Below are 26,910 nucleotides of genomic sequence, written 5' to 3'. Positions count from 1 at the left end.
CTTCTGGTACAATCTCTTGTTAGGCAACTCTATGAAAGGAAAATTTCAGGTAAGAATGCAGATTTCTTAAATGCAACACCAGTCAAAGTATTTTCCAAGGTGCACATCCTTCCATAAAGCTATTATTTTTAAAAAATTTCGTCCACAAAGTAGAACTTGCTGTTTTCAACACCATGGACAAGATCTGTTACAGAGACTGGGTGTTTTCAGAAGAAAATATAAATTCCTATGCCTCTCAGCTATGAAATATTCAGTATGAAGTTTTCACTGATGAAAACACTTGCGTATTAAAATTATAGTACAGTGTTATATCTTTGCTATTGAAACTTAAAGCATTTCAATCTTATAGAGTAATTAACTTTCAGACAAAAACTTAAAATTACAATTAATAAAGCCGTAAGAAAGATAACTAATAGGATGCTCACATCTTTGATGCACACTATCAAAGTAAGTTCTCAAGACTTCATGCTAAGAAAAAGTTTCAAGACCACCACAGCATAATAGCAAAGCATTCCCAAATACTACTTTAAGTATAAAACACTTCAGCTACTTCGTACTTCACAGATTTTCCTGCATATTTCAAGACGTTTGAAGCTTTCTTATTACTATTTCCTAAAAATAAAGTGTCCAGCTGCCATTTCTAAAGAAATTAATTCAACATTGCATGTATCGACATGAGAGGAATAATAAAGAAGAGAAATAAGACTTCAGTAGGGTATTAAGTTCAGTGATGTGTTTGAGTCACTGAAATGAGTGTTTGACACTAAAACAGTGAACCTAGAGGACAGATATATATATGAACAGAGCAAATGTACACAAGGGAAAGGATAGATCAGCACAAACATGAGCAGGCCCCGTGTTCCTGCAACTCAACTGCAACAGAAATAGCAAAGCTGCATCAACACTAAGCTAAGATACAAATTAGCTGGAATATCATGTACACAGCGTAGAATCTGCAGAATACAATTGACATAGACTGTCCAAGGGAATTCCAGAATACAGATCATACTTTTTCCTCCCACAAGAGAAAAGGCTCAGTATCAAAATGACCAGGCTATTTACAGATAGATGGTGGATGGGAATTTAGAAGTATCTACTAGAGAGAGAAGGCAGCATTCCAAAAGTGATTCAAAAGTTAATTGAAATTTTACACTCATATCACCCAGCTATTAGTATAAATACAATCAAGCCAGGATATTCAGTGGAGACTTTCTCTAACAGTTCTACTCAGCAGGAGCAGAACTGATGATAACCTGAACAGTGAAATTAGAAAGATGCAAGGGAAAGGTAATCACTACTGCAACTTTCCAGCTCTAACTTCTTTGTTACAGAACCTATTAGCAAATCAGGCATGAAAGAGTCAACCTTTGAAAATGCACTGGTGCATTCAGTCTGGGCTATAGACATAAAAATTCCACTTTCCTCCCTGAATGGTGCACTTTCAACAGCTTTCTATAAATGCTCAGGCTCCAACTAAATACACATGAAATTCATCCATTTTACCCATTAAATCTTATGTTAAAATGCAGTTTTTCTATTGTAACTTTTTTCCTAAAAATGAAACCAAGAATAATGATAGATGTCCTCAAAATAAACTGAACCTGAAGTGGACAAATAAGGGTTACTCTAAAACAGTTATCTCTTTCCAAGGCTGTCAATGTTTTCTTTTATGTTTAGGATCCCTATATTTTTTTTTCCACAGATTTATTTCCCTCGTACAAAATAAGAGAGTTCACAAAAAGCAAGAATAAAACTTACCCCCATTATCTGTTCTCTTTAAAGCACCATCCTTATGAGGACATAATTCACATCTCTAGGAAAAAAAGCAAAAGTAAAATAAAAAAATGGAATGATCACAGAAGCATTGAAAAAGAAACCACACACATTAAAACTTATCTGATATTAAGGAAGCAGCCATTCTTTAAAAGTGAATGGGTGTGTTTTCCCTTAACCTTTACTTGAATATTATTGTAATTTTGTGAAAAATTAAGTTTTCACCTCCAGATCTTCAAACTATGACACATATTAAAGCTACTCGCAGTTCTACCTCCGATTTTCTTCCTGGGTTTCACACCCTGGAATTCTGGAGACAAGCCTCCAAAAACTACAGCACAGGGTGGACTTAAATGCCAAGAAGCTTGGACATAGTCCAAAAGTGCTTACTGTATATCCTTGTTCTATCCTCTCTGTATTGACCAAGGTGGTCAATCACAAAGAAGTGCTGTGGATATGGTCAGCACAGGTGCACATAGCTATGGCTGGCCACACACAGTCTCTGCTGGCTGCCACTTATCCTTAGAGACAAACACCAACCACACTTTCTGTCTCAGAAAAAGGAGGTCAGAAGCTGACAACTGTAGCAAAACCACATGTCTAGAAATAAGCAGCTTGATCACAAAATGACAGAATAAGCTGAGTTGCAAGGGACCCACAAGGTTCAGCAAGGCCCAACTCTTAACTCTGCACATCACCACCCCAAGAGTCATCCCAACATGCTCAAGAGTATTGACCAAACACTTCTGGAACTCTGTCAGCACTCCTGGAGCTGTGACCACTTCCCTGGGGAGCCTATTAAGTGCCCAACCACACTCAGGGTGAAGAACATTTATCTAATATCCAACCTAAACCTCTCCTGACACAACCTCAGGCCATTCCCTCAGGTCCTGTCACTGGTCACCACAGAGATCAGTGCCTGACCCCCCTCTTCCCCTCATGAGGAAGTTGTAGACTCCAATGATGTTCTCCCTTAGTCTCCTCCAAGGTGAACAACCTGAGAGACCTCTGCTGCTCCACACACGGCTTCCCCTCAATGTCCTTCACCATCCTCGTGGGCCTCCTTTGGATACTATAACAGTTTTATGTCTTTTTTATATTGTGGCACCCAGAACTGCCCCCAGCACCTGAGGTGAGGCCGCCCAAGAGCAGAACAGAGCAGGACAGGACAATCCCTCCCCCGCCCTGCTGGTGATGCTGCACCAGATGCCCCCCAGGACAGGGCTGGCCCTCCTGGCTGCCAGGGCACTGCTGGCTCATGTTCAACCTGGCATTGACCAGGACTCCCAGGTCCCTTTCCACAGGGCTGGCTCTCCAGCCTCTCCTTCCCCAGTCTGTCTGTACGTCCAGGATTGCCCCATCCCACATGCCGAGTCTGGCATTTGCCCTTCTTAAAGTTCATACTGTTGGTGATTGCCCAGCCCTTTAATTTATTAAGTTCTCTCTGCAGGGCCTCCCTGCTTTCAAGGGATTCAACAGCTCCTGCCACTTTTGTATCACCTGCAAACTTGGTTAGTGTCCCTTCCAGTCCTGGGTCAAAGTCATCTATAATGTAATATTCTTCTAACATACACCAGGATCACAACAGAACAGTTTTTCTGCTACCACTGCCTCCTATCAAGTTCCTAATATCATGTTTACCTCTAAGTGTCCTAGAGCATGCAAACCAATTCCAAACCAGAGATGACAGAAATTACTAGATTTGACACACCAAGTGCTTCACATTACAAGCACAGGAACACCACTATAGGTGATTCTATACCTGGAAATCACCATATTACAACCTTTATATATTTCCAGATTAGGGACAACTCAGAGCATACAAACCTAATAATCTTAAGCAAATCAAGACCATCAGATGCAAACTTAACACTATATCCTTCAAACAGAGTGGGACACCTGTTCTCACTGTTCCCTGAACAGAGCTATTCTCCATTACCAGCTAACTGACAGGACAGCAGATAAAGCAGCCTATGATGCTAGCAGTGCCTCAGAAACTGATTGTGCAAACTTACTTGAGGAGCTAGAAATTCCATTCCTGAAATTCATATGGCTAAAGTATATCTCAAGGACTGTCTAAATCTCTAAGAAATTTGTAATACTATCTTTCTTAACCTGTAAAAATAATTATATTAGAGCAAAGAAGCTTTCATAGAGGATAAAACAGAAAAAAACTTTATTTTTTCTCAGTGCACTGGTACAGACAGCTGCACACAGAGAGAAGAATCTTTAGGATTGTAGCTTTTTGTCTTTTGCTTCACTCATCTCTCTCACACACAAAAAATGAACAGCAATTTATTGAAAGTCAGCATTAAGTCTATGGTGAAATTTAGATATAAAAGTGGCTGAAAACATCTTAATCATTCTGCAAGTTGCCCAAGTTGCCTGCAGACTTGGATCATTACCTTTTTTTTTTTTTTTAATTTTAGTCAAGACACTGAACTGATCAGTTCATTTAAAACAAAATCCTACATATTCAGTATATTTGTGAGCTGTATCTTAACACTTCAGCCCTCCAAATATTAAATACTAAAGTGCTGAGAGACACACAGTAGCAACAGTTTCATTTCAGTGAATTTCTCACACACTGAACCAGATTCCTAAAGAAAGCAGTCTGGTATGTACTGATGGTCACAGTGCAATAAAGTTGGCTCCCACCTCAAAGCTGCAAGCTGGCAGCTTAAAGCCAATGAGACAAGATGATGTAACTGAAAGAGAAGCTGTTAACAGCTTCTACCTTGCCCCACCTCTGCAAGCTATGGAAGTCTGACACACATTTTCACTAGTGGCAAAACCAGTTTAGGAGGTTCTCTTCTTCCCTTCACCTCCCCCTCATTAATTTCTCCCTCCACCACTCCCTCAGCTACTGACACAACTATCTGCTGGGCTGCCGCTTAGAACAGATCAGTGAAATAGAATGCAATAAACTTTTTAACATTTTTAATTCAGGTCATATCAGTGATGCAATTTAAGTATAATTCCACAAATGGTTGCATCAGCAAAACTGAAGGCAGGGAGCCACAGCACTGCAGCGCCAGCATTTAAAGAATTAGCAAGCTTCTTGTGCAAACTTTACCACAAAATAAATCAAAATGACACTAAGATACAATGACTTGAGCCAGTCCTTTATGCAGAAGAGTTAAGCATGCTCCATTCTGTCTCATCAGCTTCACCTGATTTATTTGTCCTTGTCTGCAAGGATTCAGGTCCCTCAAACCTCTGCAGTCCTGGCTCCAGCCGGTCAGAGAAGATGGAAGACAGAAAACTGAAGTGGAGGTGGAAATTTTGACAGCGGAAGAAAATTTGAGCGCAGAACTGCACTCATCTCTCATGGTGCTGAGAACTGGTAACTCTGCAGAGATATTAGCACTTCGATGACACAGAGCATTTCTGGTGCCATGAAATCTGGCTACAATGTGAATAAAGTAGCACCCTAGTAAGCCAACTGAGAAGACAGCTACCCCAAGCCCTTCTACTCCCTTTCTCTGCATTAGGAACCTAATTCCTTCCCAGCCTTCACACTCTAAGATTCTGCCACCCATTTCTGCTCTGCCAAGTTTCAATACACACCATGTAGTAAAACCAGGAGCTTTGCCAGCTGGAAAACAGTGAATCTCATGCCTTGAGAGAAGTATCTAGCAGAGATTTTTTTTTCTTTAAACTAACACTTTATTACTAGTTCTAAAATGGATAGAAAAATATTTTGATCCTTTTATCATGCACGTTGATGATGCAACACAGTATATGAAACAATCTGATGATCCATACAGACGGTCTCTAATATTTGAGCACACAGCCATGACAGGGCTCTTTTCTCCAATTGTGTGTTATAAGTCTTATCTCTGACAAAGATTTGACACATATTTATTGTCTGAGCATTCAGAAACACTGTGGGGAACTTCTAAACCAGCTGTGCAGGGCAGAGGGAGCAGGGGCAGATACAACACCTACAAGACACCACAGCACAAATAGGGCAAGCTGCTATGACTGATCAACAATTCAGATAAACATCATCAGGTTAAGCACCACAAATGTGAACACTACTACAGAGGCTGATTGTGACCTTAGAGAATAACCATGTCCTCTGGCGTGCTAAAGGGCACTAGTCCAACACAGGGAGGTGCAGCAGCACATGTGGTGCTGTAGGTACAGGCAGCTGAATTAGGTCTGAAGAGAGTGAAGAGAACAAATACTGGCTAAAGGAACACAATGAAGTTGTCGAAAATGACATCATCCTTTTCCTTCCTGTCCTTAAGAGAGTGTAAGGACATCTCATTTTTGCAGCTCTTCAGTGGAAGAGACTAAGTTCATGGAGACTAAGTTCTGTCCATGCAGAATTGGGGCGAACTCTCAGCAGGAATGGCTTTAGACTATGAGGTCTCCTATAGAGGACTAAAGTGAAACCAATCTCACAGCTGTGAAGCTGGAAGAGTCTGACAGCGTGACTGTCACAACTCACTTCTGAGCTACATAAACAGCAACTTAATTAAGTAAACAAAGACTGATCCTATACCTTTAGCATTCAGGCAAACTGAGATTGCCTGGGTCTGATGAAAAACCCACTGCCTCCTGAGGAGTCCAGTCTTTAAAACATCACCCAGCAGAGAACTAAAATCAGAAGCATGCAAGATCCATGCAGAAAAAGAAAGAAACGTTTTATCCCTTCAACATTATTTAAAAAGGGAAAAATAACCAAGAAGAAATAAAGAACTGAAATTTTTTTTTTTTAAATTAACACAGAGGTGTCCACTAAAGATACCCATCAGAAAAAAGTTGCAAGAATGGAAAACCAAAGTAAAACAAGGAGCTAAATAATACCAGCTTCCCATACTGAATCAGTTACAGTCCAACTTGGCTCCACTGCATTGTGGTATAAAGTGTTCTTCGTCTATTCTAGATAAATATGCCTTTCCATTTTAACCAGGACTAAAAGCTACCTTAACCAGCATTAGGTAACATTATACAAATATAATTTTTCAAGTCTTTTTGGTAAACCTAGTTCTACCAATTTTTCAACTGCAAAGGCAGAGAAACTGATTCAATCCAAGAGACTACCTTATTCATGTTGAAATTAAGGGAAAGAGAAAAAGGCAACGGTAAATAGGGAAGATAGAAGAGAGACAGGGACAAGACTATACATGCAGAAGAGAAGAAAAATATTAATAGGAATATAACACTGTTCTTCCCTCAGGGTTCTGAAAATTTGGAGCACATTCATAAAGCATCATCTGCAAACACCCATTATATGCTGTCTCTTGTAATAAAAAAACAAAGGTCAAAGAATTCTTGTGCACATAATTTACTGAATTGTGGCCCAAGCTAGGCCATTGGAACCATTCACCTGAATAATGACTGTCAGCCAAGTAAAATCCTGCAGGACTGAATTCCCAGCATTGCAATCAGGCAATAAAACGTTTCTTTCAATGTGACCTGTTAACCTAAATAACACAAGATCTACAGCAGATTAAACAGACCACAGTTCCTTAAAGCTAGCCAAGACACCAAGCTGCAGTTCCAGCTGACTTTACTACAGGCCCACTTTAAGGTAGCATAATTGCACTGTGCTGCCAGAGGATCACTGACCATCCCCTGCTGTGTCTTTTCTACTGTCTTCCTTGCTCTGGGAAAAGCATTCAATTGACTATATGGAAATCTTAGCCAGTGACCTAAAAATATTTTTTTTTCAGTCAGATCACTTCTTTGAGCCACACTTCCATGAGGCTACACAACCAATGTCAGATAACAAATGTAACAGGAACACAGACAGGTGGCCAGGAAAGGATATGAAGGGTATAAATACCTTATCTGGGAGGTGGCATTACCTACACTGGCTACAAATCAGAGTGGAAGTCCAACTGAAGGCCTTATTTTAAAAAGGATGGAAGGAAGGATGGAAGGAAGGAAAGCATACACTTCAAACAGACTAATTTTAAGTTGGTAGCAATGCAGACAGATTACTTGCTCAATTTTGTTTTGATATTTCCCTGACATTCATGCATTTCAAGATTTTCAACAGGCATCAGCCACATATTGCCATGTTGCATTTGGAAGCTTAAATTCCCTGTCAAGGTGCATATACCCAGCAAGACACACTTCCAGAACCATTTTTTTCCTCCCAAGTACATTTTGATCTCAGAATTACTGTTTCATACTGCTTGACAACAGGAGAAAAAAAAAAAAAACCAAAACCCCAAACCCCAACAGTATTTAACTGAAAGAAACAACTCCATGAGATTACAATGCATGATCCATGAAGGTACAAATAACAAAAATAGCAAGTTACATACTATCAACATTAACAGTTCTTGAAACCCGACAGTCAACCTCTTTTAATTTTTTTCATCAACAGGAGTTAAAAGTTATCAGACAAAACATTTTATTCTGCTGCTCCTGTTAATCATTAAACAAACAAAAGAATGGTTAAATCCACTTGTTGCAGTTTTAGTTCATATTTTAGTGAAAACATGAGCTGGAAGATAGAAGCAGAGAACAGAATGGAGTCCCCACAATCCAGGAGGAAAAGTGTCAGTGACCTGCCATGCCACTGAGACAGCCACAAGTTTATGGGGCTGGATGGGATCCACCCAAGGGTACTGAGGGAGCTGGCAGAAGAGCTTGACAACTCACTTTCAAACATTTACCAGCAGCCCTGGCTAACCAGGGAGGTCTCAGTTGACTGGAGATTAGCAACTGAGACACCTAGGTACAAGGAAGGCTGAAAAGAAGATCCAGGGAATTGCAGGACTATCATCCTGACCTCACAGCTGGGGAGGTCACGAAGCAGATCCTTTTGAGCGCCATCACAGGGCAAATGCTGAACAACCAGGGAAATCAGGCCCAGCCAGCATGGGAAGGTCCTGACTGATCAACCTGATCTCCTTTTCTGTGATAAGACGACCCACCTCGTGGATGGGTGAAGGGCTGTGGATGTGCCTACCTGGACTTCAGGAAAGCCCTTGCCACCATTTCCCACAGCATCTCCTGCAGGACCTGGCTGCTCACGCCTCGCCCGGGGGCTCTGTTGGATGCGCAGCAAACTGTTGGCATGGCCGGGCCCAGAGGCGGCTGGGGAATGGAACTGCAGCCAGCAGAGCTCCCCAGGGCTCAGGGCTGGCACCAGGTCTGTTCCATGGCTTTACCAGTGACCCACACCAGGGGATCCAGGGCACCCTCAGGCAGTCTGCAGACACACCCAGCTGCGTGGCAGTGCTGAGCTGCTGGAGGGCAGGAAGGCTCTGCAGGGGCACCTGGACAGGCTGCATTGATGGCAGAGCCCAGAGCTCTGAGCTCCACCAAGGCCGAGCGCCTGGGCCTGCTCCTGCCCTTGGCTCACAACAACCCCTGCACCTACAGCCTGGGCCAGAGGGGCTGGAAAGATGCCTGGAGGGAAAGGAGCTGGGGGTGCTGTCAACAGCAGCTGAACATGAGCCACAGAGTGCCCAGGTGGCCAAGAAGGCCAATGGCATCCTGGTCTGGATCAGCAACAGTGTGGCCAGCAGGACCAGGGCAGTGACCACAACCCTGTACTTGGCACTGGTGAGGCCACACCTTGAATTCTGGGTTCAGTTCTGGGCCCCTCACTACAAGAAAGACACTGAGGTGCTGGAGAGAGTCAAAAGAAAGGCAATGAAGCTGGGGCAGGGTCTGGAGCACAAGTCTGATGAGGAGCAGCTGAGGGAGATGGGGTTGTTTAGCCTGGGGGAGGCTCAAGGAATAGCTTATCTACAACTGCACATCTCTGTGCTCTCTGAAAAAGGGTGTAGCAAGGTGAATGCCAATCTCTTCTCCCAGCTAACAAGTGAAAGGACAAGAGGAAATTACCTGAAGTTGCACCAGAGGAGGTTTAGATTAGGAAATTAGGAAAAATTTCTTCACTGAAAAGGTGATCAGGCTGATTGGAACAGGCTGCCCAGGGAAGTGGCAAAATCACCATCCCTGAAGTGTTCAAAAGGCATGTGGATGTGGCACTTAAGAGACACAGTTTAGTGGTGAATACAGTGGTGCTGAGTTAACAGCTGGATTTGATGATCACAGAACTTTTTTCCAACCTTAACCATTACATGATTCTATGAATCCTTCAAACTCTTATGACTTTTTAAAAATTAACCTAGGAGGAAAGAGTCAATTGTCAAGCCTTTTACTGCTTAACTTCTGAATTTGCTTTCAAATACATCTATTTTACAGCACACCATGCCACTAGGTATTTCTGTGCATAACAAAATGCACTAACTCAACACACTTTCCCAAAGCACATGGACAGATTTATAAAGGTAAGCAAAGCAGCTGATCAGAAGGTTAGTTTCTAATCAATGGCTTTCCAACTGGCAGGCCATGATGCTCTTAGCAGCCCTGATTCCCACTCATCAGTAGCTGCAGAAGCTTGCAGCACAACTGACTGTGTCCAGATACTCATATCCCAGGTTCTGTGGTACAGCTTCACCTGCCTTCACCAGTATTCTGTAACATTTTGTCTCACTCTTGGCTGTTACCAGAAAAAAAAGACAACTGTAGATATCACCCATAATATTCTTCATTATATAGAAGATGATCTTTCCCAATCCTACAGACTTTAAACATGCTAGGTAGTCTTAAATACTACTACTTCAAATAATACCTTAATAATAATAACACCCTTAGGTATTATTTGAAGTAGTAGTAATATGGACTTAAAAACTGGTTTAGAAGGGTAAAGATTTTGATATGGGTAGTTATTTTAGTTAAAGAAAAACGATTTAATGCTGGTAGACACATACCTATTGCTGTCAAAACCATAAATTTTCTGAGAAAAAAAGACTATTTAGAAAACCACTCTGAACACAAAGTTTATTAAAAATCACATCTAGAGTTTCAGTTATGCCAACGCTGTACATACTTCATCCAACCTATAGATAACTATTTGAAGTTCATTCAATTCTTTCAATGAAAAATTATCCTCTAAGCTCAACATGCTCTTGTTATTTATTTTCCTTCTCCCCTAAAGGATCTGAAATTAGTATTTCATTTCCTCCAGGGGAAAGAATCCTATATTTTCTAATTTCCTTTTATACTTTGTGTTCATCTTACCCTAGTGTGTTTTCTTCAATAGGAAAAAAAAATTAACATAAAAATATAACACATGTACACTGGAATGAACACTGAAGATAGGAAAAATTCTCTTTTCCCCCTAATAACCTGCAAAAATTTGGGGTAATTTGTGTTAGATTCAGGAAAATATAGTACTGAACAACCAATGTAAACACAGCTCAGTCTATAACGAGACACCGTATTCTAAAGACACTTCAGTGAAAGTGTGCTAATTGAAATGGAGAACCACAGACAACTAGGTAATAGTTATTAGAAAACTTAACTCAAATTCAGCTAAGCAGAGGCTATCTACAGAAAAACAAGTATCTTTGAGCCTACAAAGGAACAGCTTTTTGCAAGATTAGATAATGAGAACAAAAGCCCGTGGACAATTTGCAGAGTAGTGCAAACCAGTATATTGCTGCCAAGACATTTCATCTGGAAATTTAGATCTTCCCATAAATTCTATCAATAGATGAGAATTTACAGGCAGTCAGCACAAGAAGAGACCCAGCAACAAGATATGCACCAGACTGACCATATCTACGTCTGCTGACAACAGCTTACCCCCACCCTCAGTAATGACATCTACTGTTTCTATTCCCTGCTTCAAGCCATCTTCAATGACGCAAGATCACTACTGCCAACATACAGAGACTAACCAGGGAAGATCAACATCTTAGTCCTTGAAGTCTCCAGAAGTCCCGTAAAACTCACAAGGATTTCCAGCAGCTGCTGAAAATTACTGAACCTCTACTCACACCAAACTTAGGCTATCTATTAATACCAAATATTTTTACTCTGATATTTTACTGATAATTTCTTTTGTGCTTTTTCTTTAAAACCAATTAAGTACTATGAAAATTCCCATTAGAGTGTCTTTCTATTTTAACATCCATGCTTTCTAATACTTGCCAGAGTCAGAAGTTCGTTTTTTCCCTGCTCAATACAGCAAAAAGGATGAGCTGCTTTAGGAACTTGCGGCCCGGCTGAAGAAGAGACTTCTATCTACAAAACCAAATCCACACTTCTTTATCAGTTTCTAAACTACAGAGGGATAGCAATATATTTATCAATATTCTCACCTATGGTATCTTCAGACCTTATAAACCCTACATAAAACTTATAAACTCACAAAATACCCACCTTCACTATTTTGATCTAAATGACTCTATAAATGATAGCTTACAACCATGCCAGGATTTGAAGCAGAAGTCAGCAAGGAGCTAACTACACAATTTTTCAAATATCCAAAAAGAGACAAATTAAATTTGCAATGTTTCACTGTGATTCACACCAGACTCCAGTGTTCATAAACCACAAGGAAGAACCAACAGGAATTGAAGTGTCTTCTGCCACATTCAAGAATCCCCAACTGGCTGACATCACTAATAGAGCAAACGAATGCATGCTGTCAGCACTTCTCTTCCAAAGTGCTATGTTCTGCAACTTGACAACTTAAGAAATTAAGTCATCTTCATCTTCAAATAACCATTTCTTGATGCTGACAAATTTGCCAAATCTCTGCCCCATCTCTATTCAGTCATCTGTCCCAGGAGAAAGAATGAACTTTTTCTTAAAGCAGACAGTTGACAGGTAAAAGAAAAACAGACTGACTACCTGAAGCATTTTGGGGTTTATACCTGGATAAATTAAAGAGACTCGATCTAGTTCTTTTTATCAAGGCATCATATAAAAATATATGCAGATTCAGTGAGCTCTGTCAAAAACATCTACTACTGATAATAAATTTGGAGAATATGACAAGAAGATTAGAAGCACTCAACATGCAAATCAGCATTCTTAAAGACCATCCACTCAGTAAGTACTACGGGTCATACTTAGTCATACTTGCACTCAGTGTATGGAAGTGAGATAATGCATAGTACAACGTAACGTAGTGATGACACACAAGGTGTAGCATGATCTGGCTACTCCAACTTTGGAAGTCCAAAACCATAAATCTCCTACCATATACTCAAGACTAGTAAGCCCTGCTAGATGTTGCAAAAATCCAAATTATAAACATACATAAAGTTTTAGATTCACACACTGATCTTCAAGATGTTACAGAAGAACATGAAAAATGCCTGTCACATTTGGCTGCATGTCCAACTAAACATCCAATTTTTTTTATCAGCCTGAAAGTATGCAACTGACCCAATTCAATCTACATGAAGAAAATACAATATGCAATGGTTCATGTCAGTGTTCTTCTGCAACATCACAGCTTTATCCCAAAAATTGCTAGCTATAAAATGTTAGCATCAATTCTAAGCAAGACGTCTCACAAGCTGAGGAACTCCTTGCTTACTTTAGAGATTTCTTCTACCAGTGAATACAAGGAAACAAACAGTCATAAAACATTTCCACATAAGGATTATGCAATTTCTGTAAGGGAAAATGTTTTGTTCTAGTCTCACTTTGGTTAGTAATTTTGCCAAAGAACCTTTAGACTATTTACTAAAGTACCTGTTATACTGACATCTATGCTAAAAAATTTTCTATCAAGTAGTACTTGAGTGATGTAACACTGTTTTAAAGCCTGAATACTCTATGTAACCATGATTTGCATAATGTAATTATAAACTACTGCACAAATTACATGTACATTTCAGTAAACCGTAGCTAATCAAAAGGAAAAGTAGCAGACCTTTTCTCTGCTGTGATAAAGTGCTTCAGATATGTTTATGAACTCATCTGTGTATTTACAAACCAAGTGTCATGGTTTGAACCTGACGCAATGCCAGTGCCCTCATGAAAACAGTTTCTCTCTCTCTAGTGTCTGCTGTGAGATGTGATCAGAAATAGAGCAAAGCAGGCTCCAGCTTAGGAATAGAAAGGGAAAAAACTTTATTAACCTACAACCATATATAAGGAGAAAGACACAGAACTTGGAATGAAAACCTTCCAAAACCGTTCCTCCTCTCCTCACCAAATTTCCAATACATCTACCCCTCAGATCATCAACTCTCAGTCTATCACCATCTTTTAGATAATCAATTCTCAGTTCATCAAGGAGAGAGGAGTCTCTCTTGCACCATGGGCTTCCCCTAGAAACACAGTTGAAACTTCTTGTGTTCCCATGTCACACGTGGCACCGCCCAGAGATCATTCTGCCATGGTGACATCTTTCTTCCATGCCCAGTGCTCTCATCACTGCGCATGGACCAGAGCTGCTTCTAGGGTTTTCCTTTTAAAGGGCGCTTTTCCCAGTTCCAAATAAAAAAGCACAGTCTCTCACTTTTCGCACACCTGTCCCCCCCATATTTCACCCCCTGGGGCTGAGGGGTCTAGAGAACAGAGATCTTCCTCTTCTTCCCTGAAGACAGAGGGCACACCACCACCCTCCTCTCCCGCTGTCTCTGCTCACGCACTCCTTCACATCACATCACATCACTACACTCTCTTGGCTCCAAGCCATCACCTCCTTCTTAAATGCAGTCTCTGTGTCACAGGAAAAATGGTTCTGTCCATGGCTATACAAGAAAAATCTAGCCAAAGGCCACTCCATCATCTCTTCCCACTTAGAATTCTTCTCAACTTCCCTCGTGACTTATTTCCTCTTATCTCATCTCTATCTCTCTTCTTATTCAACTCCAGAAGGAGTCAGCAGTTGTAAGTTTCCCATCATCCAAAAAAGGGTTAAAAGTCTCAGGCTCTGCCTGTCCAGAACTCCCACCTGGCCCTGCTGGGCACCTTCTCACCGCACGCCTCCCCTTCTCCTTCTCAGCTAGCCATGCTATCAAATCTCGAGGTGGCACAGGCACAGACACCACAGACACCAGCTCTCACTCTCTCTCTCTCTCCGGGGGGGGGGCGGGGGGGAAGGGGGATGGCTGCCCGATGTCTCTCAAGGTTCTTCCACCTTTCTATCTTGCAGGGGCCTTCACCTCCCTTCTCTGTCCAAAGCCCGGCCTACCTCATCCAGTCACATGGCTTCCCCTCCCCTGCCCAGCTGCAGGCTGGGCAGAGGGATGGAACCCAAGAGAGCTTCCCCCTGGGAGTTCTCTGCTTTTAACCTCCCTGTGTTCTCAGAGGTGTATCCATGTCCTAGGTGGCCACACGGGGTGCCAATATTCAAATCCAAGCACCTATTGGTTTGACCACAGCATCCCAAAAAACTCACTTCCTCTCAAACCAGGACACCAAGTAACAAGTACGCATACAAGCAGGGAAAAATACAGCACACAAAGAAAAAGGAAGAGAAAAAAAGCATGAAGGAAGCACAATCAGAAGAGGCATTAATACTCCCACTTTGATACGTTGGAGAAGTACACAGAAAGCACACAGCACTTCTGCAGCACCTTCTGCACTTCTTGTACTCCTAACCTTGAAGACTAGACACTGTAACGCTAAACAATTCTGTCATCTTTAGAGTTGCAGTACAACAAGGTTTTAGGTCTGTATTCACTACATACACCAACAAAATGTGAACAGGAAAAAATATTTTCTCAGACTCATGAAATGCAAAGCAAATAACACTCACCCAATATGTAATGGACAAGAAACACACATCACTCAATCAATAGTATTTCAAAATAAAAATTTTCACTTTCACCACAATCAGAAGAACAACACGAAGTTTTCACAATCATTCTGCTTTTCTCTCTTATTCTGTTCAGTCCAAGTTTTGCCGCCTACCTCCCCAGTTACTCTCCTTATCCTTACTTCCTATGCCCCATCTGTGGCACCAAGACACACCATGGTGAGTTGAACCTGGCTGGATAGTAGGTGCTCACCAACACTCTCTGTCACTCCCCTCCTCAGCAGGACAGGGGACAAAAATTTTTAAAAAGGCTCCTAAGTCAACATAAAGACAGAGAGAGATCACAGGTAAAGCAAATTCAAGCTGGGGAAAAATTAACTTATTATCAAGCAAGTCAGAGTAGGATAATGAGAAAACAAAAATTGAATCTTAAAATTCTCCCTACCCTTCCCTTCTTCCCAGGCTCACCTTCACTCCCCATTTCCAGTACCTCCTCTCACCTAACAGCACAGGGGAATGGGGGCTGTGGTAAGTTCATCACATACTGTTTCCTCTTCCTTCTCAGGGGTAGAAATCCTCACTCTTCCCCAGCTCCAGCATGGGGTCCCTCCCACAGGAGACAGTCCTCTACCAACTTCTCCAACCTAAGCCTTTCTCACAGGCTCCATTTCTTCATAAGCTGCTCCAGCACGTCCCCCTTCTGTCCCATAGGAAGACTGCTCCAGTAGGGAACCCAAAAGGTCCCAAGTCCTGCCAGCAAACCTGCTCCAGCGTGGGCCTCTCTCTACGTAAGTCCTGCCAGGAGCCTGCTCTAGCATGGGCTTCCCATGGGGTCACAACCTTCTTCAGGTGCATCTACCTGCTCCAGAATGGGGTCCTCCACAGGCTGCAGGTGGGTTTCTGCTCCCTGGTTGGCTTCCATGGACTGCAGGGGGACAGCCTGCCTTCCCATAGTCTTTACCACCAGCTGCAAGGGAATCACTGCTCCAGCACCTGGAGCACCACCTCCCCCTCCTTCTTCACTGACCTTGGTGTCTGCAGAGTTTTCTCTCTCATACATTCTTACTCCTCAGTCCAGCTGCAGTTTCTATTCAGCAGGGTTTTAATCTGTTCATAAATATGTTATCTCAGGGGCACTGCCAGAGTTGCGGATTGGCTCAGCCTTGGCCAGCAGCAGGTCTGTCTTGGAGCTGGGCAGGCCCTGGCTCCATCAGACACCCAATGTTTCTGGGAGCTTCTGAGAGAAATCCCTCCTGTAGCCCCCTTATTAACAAAACCTTGTCACACAAACCAAATAGAATATGTTCTCCCTAAGTATCCTTAGGCAGGCTATTTATTCAAGATATCCAGCTACAAACTAATAATCAATGCCTTCTAGACTGCACAGTCATTCATAAAAGCCAGACAAATAACAAAAGCCCATAGATCAATTTCTCTGTAGTGCACTCAAAACTAAAGCAATTCTTCTAGTAATATTTGTTACAATATTCTTAAAGTAGCTGTAGGAATATTCTTACATAAAGTATCCCTTAAGGAAAAACACATTAAAGAAACATTCATTTCAACATTTCTTTAAGAATTATTTCAAGGGATATCTTCAAAGAAACTACACAGTACATTAGTCCTTATTGGATGGAAGTACTCAAATTGAAAAAAAAAAAGTTTTCTTCTTCTGAAATAAGGTTAATACATTTTCATTCACCTGTACTGTGACCATATTTATCAACATTCATTCTAGTTTACAGATACAGGTGTTAATAAATACAGATCCCACTCCCCTGCAGGCAGCCTGTTGAGGAGCAGAGGTATCAGAGCTCTGATCACAAACACGTCTGCATACTGAAAGGCTGTATTCCTAGTTCCTCCTCTTTGCCGTTTTCTGTTTAGGCCAAAGGCAAGTAATACTGCACCTATGCTTATTTTTACACTACATAAATGCTGCGGGTGAGGAGTAAAAATATGGATACATCAAACAATTCTTATGAGCAGCTCTACCAAAAAAACTTGTAGATGAATGTAATGAAACATTGTTTAAAAATATAATTTGGAGAGAGCTCCAACTCTTGTTATATTAATAATTTTTTTAAAAAATTAAAGTTAAAGTGTTCAGACTCTGGATCATCTGTGCAGCAGAGGCAGGTGCCGCTCAGGTCTCATAAGACAACCAGCAGGACCCTATCGCTGTGAGCAGACACTATACCCAAACTGGGCAAACTGTGTAGCGGCACTTCTACTGCTCTGAACCCTTAAGAACTGGCCACTGCATGGTCTAAACGTACTCTGCAATGACAGAGAAAGTCTCTTTCTGTCTCCATACCAAGTTCTCTGTTGCAAGCCCAGAGACTCCAGTTATGCCAGACTGAGCTGAGATCCAGATGGATGCTATCTCAAGTCTTATGTGACTAGTTCCGCAGGGAGTCAGAGCCCCCTCAGCACATTTCCCAGGACTAAAATCCAGGTGGCTTATTAGACAAGCTGTAGTGTCACACAAATGTGCTGACTCAGTTCTGGACCATGTCTGCATTTAACTTCATAAGCCACCCCACAAAAAAAAAAAAACCAAAAAAAAAACAAAACAAAACAAAACAAAAAAAAACCAAACAAACAAACAAACAAACAAACAAAAAAAAAACCCACACCACCACAAAACCAACAAAACACAAACCCACAGAAATGCCTAGCGAAATAAACACCACTGTTATGACATTAGAGTGATTTGTACAAAGTCCAAACTGATTCTTCCAGATGCAAAGACAGGCTTAAAATATTCATATTTCCATGAAACAGATCAACAACATAGCGATTCACCTGCAATGCAAGCAATCCAACCTCACATTTAGCATCTGAGCTACACCTGGAGGTAGTAAAACTTCCTGGAATTCTTAACACTTAAGTTCAGTACAGAGATCTCCTGGTTTCTCTGAATCAAGCTGGATTTAGAATAACACAACCTACACATAGCTAAAAATCCCAACCAAGCTACCTGCACAAATGGTGAACTCCTGCCTCTATGACACAGATTACTGCAGATTCATGATGAGTATGAAGAGTAAAAACTGGTAGTAAACCATAGATACATTAAACATTTTTACCCCACTATATACTATATTTTAATTACTCTTAATAAAAGATCATCAAGGAAGATGTTTGACACATAACAGGATTATGGGCTAAAAAAGGTCTTTTCAAACAACAATTGTGCTACAAATCCTAAGCTTAGGTCTCCAGTCTTTCTTTGGGTACCCGAATTATCAGCCCTCAGACAACACACATGCACCATCCAATTTCTTAAGCCAGGACCCAAAGTCCCTTATGTAGCAGCCCATACATACACAACCTCATACAGACATCAAAATTGTTTTTTTCTACATCAGTATATACTTGCCCTGCTTTTTGACTCAGAAGTTCAGGTGCATCTGAAGACACCAAAAGGGCCCACTATGCAGGGTAGCAGCAGCTGGTACTGACACAGGCAAAGCTGGGAGCAGTCACCACCCATTTTGAAGAGACCTGAATTTCAAGCTCATCATAAGTCAGCTAAGGTATATGAGCTGATTTAGAGAAAACTTAAGATTTTTCAAGCAATAGTTAAAAACTTACACAAGGATGTAAAAAGAGCGTACTGGGATTACAACCTTCAATTATGTAATACATAAGCATCATTAAAAGGTAAGCCAAATAAATTACCAGCCACCTCAATATATCCATTATCCAAACAGTTCAGGTCTATGAAAAGGCACCCTTTCTCTCACACACAGAGAAAAAAATAACCCTGCTGTAACCAAAACTCAGCATGACTTGTCCAGCATGGAGCAGTGCTTTCCAACCAGTAACTGACCATTCAGCAGCCAGGATACTGGCTCCCAGCTGACCAACAAAAAGAAGTCAACCAGCCACTACTTTGGCTCCTACCCAGCACCTACCAACCTAGAGGCGGCACACAAAAGAAAAGGAACACATTACACACCGGTGCATAACATTTCATAGTACATGGGAAGTCACCTGTCCTAGTCTGCTGTTTAGTAAACTTCTCTGGTGACCCACCAACTTGCATTATGTGTTCCTGAGTTAGTCCATTTCTTTTCATTGTTAAAGCAAGACTAACTTTAGTGTGAGCAATTAACTACAGCTGCTTATCAGAATGAATGTATCTGCTCAGCAACTGAAGCTTAAAAAACAACCAAAAAACACACCCCGAAAACACACAGCATCAGCATGGAAAAATATGCCTTGAGTGCAATACTGAGGTCTTTTTAACAAGTAAGCAAGCAGAAGCATAGTCAATGTAATATGGTTAATTTAATTGTGATTTTGTCTATAGGCAAAAAGGCCAAAAGAAAAACTAAGCTTCAGTCTCATACGGTGATGATAACGATGTTTGCTTCTCTAAGCAAGTGTGTTAAAACTTCTGGGTTTGGTAAACTGCTTACTGTAAAGCTCCAGTCTCCATACTGAGGTCAGGGCTTGAGTTTAGTTTCTGAATGTCAAGAGCTGCTCCAAGACACCTCAGAAACAGCCACCATGTTTCTAACTAACATACAAATAGCTGTTAAAACTTCAGCTGTTATAACTCATGTGCAATCGGTTTCACCTGAGAACCACTTAAACCAACACTACATTACAAATGGAATTTTTTCAAAACAAAATCAGTAATCAACCTGTTGAACTAAACAGACACTGTTTGGTGGAAACAAGAACAGAATACACCAGGCAGAAAATTCTGTTAGCACTGTTACTTCTTCACTTCAAACAGCAAAGTAAAGTAGTCCATCAAAGCTATTCTCTTGGTAAACTCAAGAAATTATCATAATGCAGTGAGACACTGTTTATTATAGAACTCTGGACAGTTCTCCTCCACTCCTTGTGTCACAAGAAGCCAGGATTAACTACCTCCCAAACCACAAGGATCCCTTATCGTACTCTTGGAAAATTCTCTTGTAGTCACCAGCTGTCTTTCTCTCTCCTCTGTATTTTTAACTTTGCTATCAATCTGTACACATCAAACTCAGCAACACTAAAAAATGCAACTCTTAAAACTTCACACAGCTGATGGTCTCCCCATGAAAAGAAACAGCCTTTCTTTAGAAAGGGTTTTGATTTTCTATTGACAAATACTTGAAGAGCATACAAAAAAATCAATCCCTTCTTGCTCCCACCAACAGGTATGCTTTGGAAGAACTAAGTCAGTCTCAATTACCCTAGGCATTATGAACACATTAGTGGCAAAAAGTGGGAAAAAACAGATTAATGAGATTCTTTAGACCTGTGCCAAAAATTCATTCAACAGTACGTCTCACCATTGCTATAGCACTCTACACTAGAAAAGGAAATAGATACAGCAAACAGGTCATGTAAACACACTGATAGACATTGACGGTAACTGAAAATTTGGTCTCTGACTCCTCATTTGTTTTTAGATAAGAACATTAGAAACAGTTTACACACTGCTCTAAGATGCTGCACCACCTTCTCTTCCAATGAAATTTTTTTCAGAGGCAATGGAACAGCTTAGTCTTTCTGAAAACTCTCACTTCTCTTAGTTTATCTTTTGCTGGAAGACAAACTAAGAAGTGCCAAGTAGGGAGAAATGGGATTCTCGTTTTCTAAAAATGCCTGACATCACCCTGTTTCATCTAACAAACATACAGGTCTGACCAAAACAAAACCTCATGTAACCATGGTAAAAAAAAGAAAAGCATTATCTGAATCCCCAATATCTACCATAAAAGAACTAGAAAAAGCAGAAAGAAAAAAAGAAAATACTTCTTCAATTCTAAGTATCACACTCCAAGTAAGCATCAGTTTTTGAAATTAACAACACTTCTTCCTGGGAGTGTTCCTAGACTGAAGCTTTTAACTGGCAACCTAAGGCTGATGTAAAAGAAAACTGGACATAGGTTTTATTTACTTCCTGTACCTAGCTATGTAAGTGTTAAACTGATAAAATTTACCAAAACCTACACCATGGACCAAAAAAAAGCACAAAAGCCAACCAACCAAACTAAAAAATCCCCACCACCTCAAAAATAAAAACCCCACACCCTGACACTGTCAGAAGACTTCAGAGACAGTTACATATTTCCACTTTAAAAAAGTAAGAAAATAAGTAGTCTTTCTGAAAAGCATTTAGAGGAATTACAACAGAAAGCAAAGCTCTCTTCTGTTATTACTGTAACACCTGGGTAAATATTATCCACACAAGGATTATAACTAGCATTACTTAATAAACAAAACACATACCACTCTGGCTGCTCTTTCCTGAGATTCACACTTTCTGCAAAACCATGGTCCAGTGGGTACTTGAACAATTCCATAGCAAGCTGTTTTGAACAAGACAAAACATTTCAGCAAACATGAACAGCACTACAATACTAATAATATGTTCAAAAAGAAGCTTACTATTAGGTGATCTCACATAATTTTAATTATCAAGAAAGCCAAATTGACAGCTATACATTGCACATTAAATCCTATCATTGCACATTAAATCCTATCACAGAATTACAAGAAATTAAGTACAACAAGCTTAGATTTTAAAAAATATGCAGGATTTGTTCAATGAAAAAAAGAACACATTCGCTTGAGAAAGTAACATAACCATTCAAAAGCAGCAACATTTCATATGTGACCTGTTGTGCTATTTATTTACCGCCAAAACAGGTGAGACACTTCACTGTAAATGCTGGATGCTTGTTATTATGAGGGTTGTTTTAATGAGAAAACTAAATGTAACTAACAAACCTGAGCTCTTCCTAAGGCACTCATTCATATGCTTACTATCCAGTTTTCTTACTCTTATAACAACATTAACTGGTCTTAAGCAGACAATCCATAGTGAACTGAACAAAGGCAAAGCTTGCTTTTTTACCCCAGAAAATTCACAGAGCTGTAAATACAAACTGAACTCAGCATCAGGACTTGGATTAGTTGCAACTTGAGCCAGGCTACAACATAAATCCTTAGGAAAGAGATTTTCAGACAAGCAGATTTATCTGCAAGACAGTCATCTATATTTTTACAGTATATAAAAGCAACCCCAAGAGTTTGCTAAAAAATTCCACAGAAAAAAAGAGTTTAGCAATTTGGTAATACTACTCATGCTTGAAATGCACACATCAAGCAACCTGAAGAACTACAGAGGGAAAGAAAATAAAAGAATACAAGTGCTGTGAGTATACTCATATTTGTATGAGTGTAGCAAATAACAAGGAACTAAAAAGCCTAACATTTTGCTCAAAGATAATCCCAAAGTATTAAAGATAAGTCAGACTCAATTCTCAACAATCATATGTTACTTAAATACAAAAATCAGGTTTAAGTGTGTAAGTAGAAAAAAATATGATTAATTTAAAGTTATGAAGAAAGCTGAGATTAAATTAGTAACTTGCTATTACACTATACAAATATATTGATTTTGTGATAGCTCAGAGATGAAAAATAGTAATGTAATAGTAATATAAAAACATCTGGCTAATATACCTTCATTTCCATGAAGGAAAGTCAATAAAATCATTTCCTGTTATATACATACATGTAGTCATATTAAGATCTGTTGTCAGATTTTCAAATACTTTATTCAAGCATCTTCAGGCCAAACTATTCTGATAAGCCCTTTCTATTGTACAACGAAATTCTTTAACATGAGGAAAAAAAAAATCTTGTTTTTGTTGCATGTAAAATAACCACAGATGGGGGGACTCTGAATTTCTCTTTAGGTATTAAGAGGGAGAGTTTAAATGTGAAATCATTCATTTACGTTAGCAAGTGACAGTGCAGAATAGGAAACGTATAAAATGCAACTCAGAAACAAGGCTGGCAAGTAGATCCAAAGGCAACATGAGCGGGGCAAAGACCAAAGTTGAAGTGAAGTACTTCTGTATCTGCCAGGGTAACAGAGCACACCTGGAGCCTAGAAGAGTCCATCACCCAATCCTGCTCTGATATACTGGGATACCGTTTACAGAGTTTTGTTTATACTTCCACTACTATGCAAAGCTTCTTTAAACACATGAAGAGATCTTGCCCTTCACAACTTGCCAATGACTTCACAGTTGAAGTCCCCTCTGAACTAAGAATAATTATAATAACAAAACCAAAGCAGTTAATACAGCTTTATGGATAATACTGCTGTTTGTACCTCAAATACAGACCATCAGCTTTGACCACGAGGACCACTACATTTACTACAGAGGGGAGTGACAGGCCTCCTCTACCACCTTTGTTCACATGACATATCAAATCCAAAATGTAAAGCATCAATGGTAAAGTAATCAAAACATGGAGTTCATTTCTTAAGATCTCTGTAACAGCTTCTGGATTTAGACCAAGTAGCATTTTGCATACTTCCTGATAGATTCCAACTTAGGATTGGATATGACTTTAAAAAAAAAAGCTCATTTTCTTGTACCTGCCAAAGTGCGTCTCTCTATATTAGGAATACTTTCTGTAACTGACTTTTGTTCCTGCTGTTTCAGGTCCAACTGCTGCTATGATCCAATTCTTTCAATGAAAATATCAGCAGGGCTCTAGATACAAAGGAAGATGTCCAAGATAATGCAAAAGGAATAGCTGTTTCAGCTATGCCTTCTAGACGTATTCACACTGTAGTGTTCTTCTTCATGATCCTAAGATCCCACAAGTGCAGTCAACATTACTCAGCTCTTAAGACAACAGGAAACTAATTCAAAACCAGATTAACTTCAAAGATCCTGTTAGGTCCCTTCTGTGTTCAATCTACTGTTAACAAAAATAACTTAATTATTTTGTATATCTCCTTAAATTACTACTATTTCTCTCTATTTGTCAACTTACATGGGAACATACACTTGGAACAACCAATCACTATATTACATCACCTTCAGCACAATTTAAGACCAACCATGAGACACACATTAGTAGCATTTTCACATGCACTAAGCATTCAGATTAATGAATTGGATTTAGGATTTTCTGTCTCCTCCAATTTGTCCACCACCTGTAAGTGGCCAAAAAGGCAGTCACTGAGTTCACATGACTGCTTAGGAGTTGGTACAGAAAAACTACCACCTTATTCCTCACTTCTGCCATCATAAAGGAAAAGTTATGATGGCTTCCTTTCTTACAATGTAAGCAGCAGAATTGTTTCTTCCTCTGCTCTCACACAAAGGGTCAACCCACTGACAGAAAAAAACAATCACACAGAGGGAACATGCCAGCTCCTGAACTGAGCTGGAAACCAACCAACCAGCCTCCACTAAGCCAAACAAATCCAGCATCAGCCATTCCAAAGAGCACCCTCCCCTTGCAGAACCACAACAGGAAGTCTCTTCATCTACCAGGAAACATCAGCCAAATGACATTCAAAGAAAGGCAGAGATGAATCACATGACAGCTAAGTCTTTCCTATGCATCCCTCTCTTCCAATCCTAAACCCTCCTTCTCTCCTGGCTGCCGCTCAAATAAATTTTTCAAACTTGGGAAAAGCAGGGACAACAGGGATCGCATAGGGGAAAAAAGAAATACAGCATAATACCAGAACAGAGTACAGTAACAGGTTCTGCAAAGACCGAAAGCAATTTTATAGAGTCTTTGAAACATTGCAGCTGACGTTGTTAACAAGGTGCAGAGGCAGGCTGGAAAGCACAGACACAAAAAGCATGCAGCAGGAGAGGAAAGGGTAAAAAATCGGACAGAGGAGTTCTTCCTTTCTCACAGGCATAATGCAGGAGAATATACTATATTAAGTCTCACGTGAGAGAAAAGACAGACGGGAAGGAGAGAAGATGACAGAGCAAGTCAAACCAGAAAGCACGTGGCCTTAGAAACAGGGAAACAGGCTTCATGGGTAAAAAGAAGGAGCTGGGAGGGGGAGGGAAAAAAGGGGGGAAAAACGGCCGGGGGGTGGGGAGGAGAAGGAAGCAGGCCCAAGGGAAGAAGTCGGGAAGCACCCAAGAAGGAAGTGGCGAGGCTGAAGGCCGGAGCGGGTGCGCTGCCCTCGCCTGCCCGCTCACCTTGATGCACTGCGACATTGCAGCCGTGCCCGTCGCAGTAGACGAGCGGGTTCTCGGCCCAGCCCCGCTCGTCGGAGCACACGCAGCAGCCGCCGATCATCTCCTTCATGCTACTGGAGAACTCACCCTCCAGTGACACCGGCAGCAGCAGCGGCTCGCTGGAGACCATCTAAGGGTTAAAAACACCGTCGTCAACACCGCGCACGCCACACGCGCCTCGCCCTCCGCCTGCCCCCTCCCCCGGCGGGGTCTCCCCTCAGTCACTCAGTCGCAGCCGCCGCCACCGCCGCCGCGGCAGCGCTTCGGGACCCATGACCGCCGGCTGAGCGCCTCGTCTCGCCCCCGCCCGACCAACCGGCCAGGCTGTGTCGGTCGGGCCGCGGCGGCTCCCGAGGCGGACGCGGCTCCGCGGGCGGGCACGGCGGCGGCGCCGGCGCGCAGGCGCACTACGCGCGCGCCCGCGGGGCGGGCAGGCCTCGGCCCGGGGCCTCCTCGCGAGGGTTCGCGCGCCGCCCGCGGAACGTGAGCGCCGCCGCGGCGCCCCGAGAGCGCGCCCCCTCCGCCCCCCACCGCCGCCGCCCCCTCCGCGAGAGCGCGCGCGGCGCCCAGCCGGCGGCGCGCGCGCCCGCCCTTCGCCGCGCCCGCGCGCACCTGACGGCCCGCGCGCGCACCCACCTCGGCGCGCGGCCACGGCCCGTCCCCCGCGCGGGACATGGCGGGGCCCCCCCGCGCGCCGGGGCCGCGGGACAGCCCGCGCGGCGCCGCGTCCCGCCCGGCCCTCCCCGCCCCCGCGAGCGCCGCACGCGCTGCGCGCTGCCCCCCGCCCGCCCCTCGGCCGCGGGGGCGGGGAGGCGGCGGACATGCGCCCCGCTCCCACCCGCGCCGCCGCTCCGCGGGCCCCCTGCGCCAAGGCCGCAGGACGCGCCCCATGCCCGCCCCCTCCCCACCCCCCCCGACATCATTTTTACTATCTTGTTTATTTTCCCCCTGATGTGACTGCAGGACTAATGCATTCCCGCTCCCAACTTTTATTATCCTGTTTATATCCCCTCGGCGTGCCTGCAGGACTAATGCGTTCTCGCTATTACGCCACTTGCCTGCCCTCACCGCAACTTTTACTATTTTGTTTATTTTCCCTGCGATGGGGCTGCAAAGCTAATGCATTATTAATCCCGCTCTTTCCTCTTCCCTCAAAACTCATGGCGCGGATGCAGCGCTGCCTGGCTATTCCTGCCACGGCAGCGAAAGTGATGCTGAACGGGAAATCTGACAAATAGAGAAACCAGGGAGGCTGCAGACACACAAAAACAAACATGTTCTTCAACACAGCTGCTCTCTACTTTTACTCAGAGGTGGACATGTCTTTCTAGAAGTTGGGCGATTGGGTTTTTTTTTTAATAAAAGAACTCTGTAATTCTGTTGTCTCTCTAAATTAAAAGGGGCGGGGGGAAGAAAAAAAAAAACCTGAGGGGAGCGAGCTGAGGTGGTCAGCAGAGAGGAAAATCTCTGGCTATTCAATTCTCCATTGTAAGCAGGTATCCCTGTAGCAGAAGAAACTAATTGTGGTGATTGTTAGGAGCATTAAGAAATTAAATG

At 42.0% G+C, this 26,910-nt stretch overlaps 1 protein-coding gene across 6 annotated transcripts in view; it reads right to left on the bottom strand.

Moving 5' to 3' along the window:
- Positions 1 to 26,082, bottom strand: part of MLLT10 (MLLT10 histone lysine methyltransferase DOT1L cofactor) — a 124,798-nt gene extending 98,716 nt beyond the window's left edge. For 5 of the 6 annotated variants that reach the window (XR_014617050.1, XM_084227207.1, XM_084227208.1 and 2 more), the window contains exons 1-4: positions 25,990 to 26,082; positions 25,315 to 25,483; positions 21,566 to 21,645; positions 1,759 to 1,813 (exon numbers count right to left, since the gene is read on the bottom strand). Coding sequence is in view for 5 of the 6 variants with exons in the window: in XM_084227207.1 (XP_084083333.1) it covers positions 1,759 to 1,813; positions 21,566 to 21,645; positions 25,315 to 25,483; positions 25,990 to 26,028 (343 nt within the window). In the remaining variant the exon portion in view is untranslated. Of the gene's footprint in view, positions 1 to 1,758; positions 1,814 to 21,565; positions 21,646 to 25,314; positions 25,484 to 25,669; positions 25,739 to 25,989 lie in introns of those variants that run through there. The other variant, XM_084227209.1, reaches the window with a different exon arrangement.
- Positions 26,083 to 26,910: the final 828 nt, after the last annotated feature.

Source organism: Fringilla coelebs (assembly GCF_963513975.1).
Source record: "Fringilla coelebs genome assembly, chromosome: 1".
Classification (NCBI taxonomy): domain Eukaryota; kingdom Metazoa; phylum Chordata; class Aves; order Passeriformes; family Fringillidae; genus Fringilla; species Fringilla coelebs.
The sequence above is the reverse complement of the archived record's forward strand: the minus strand, read 5'-3'. Positions and strand labels throughout refer to the sequence as shown.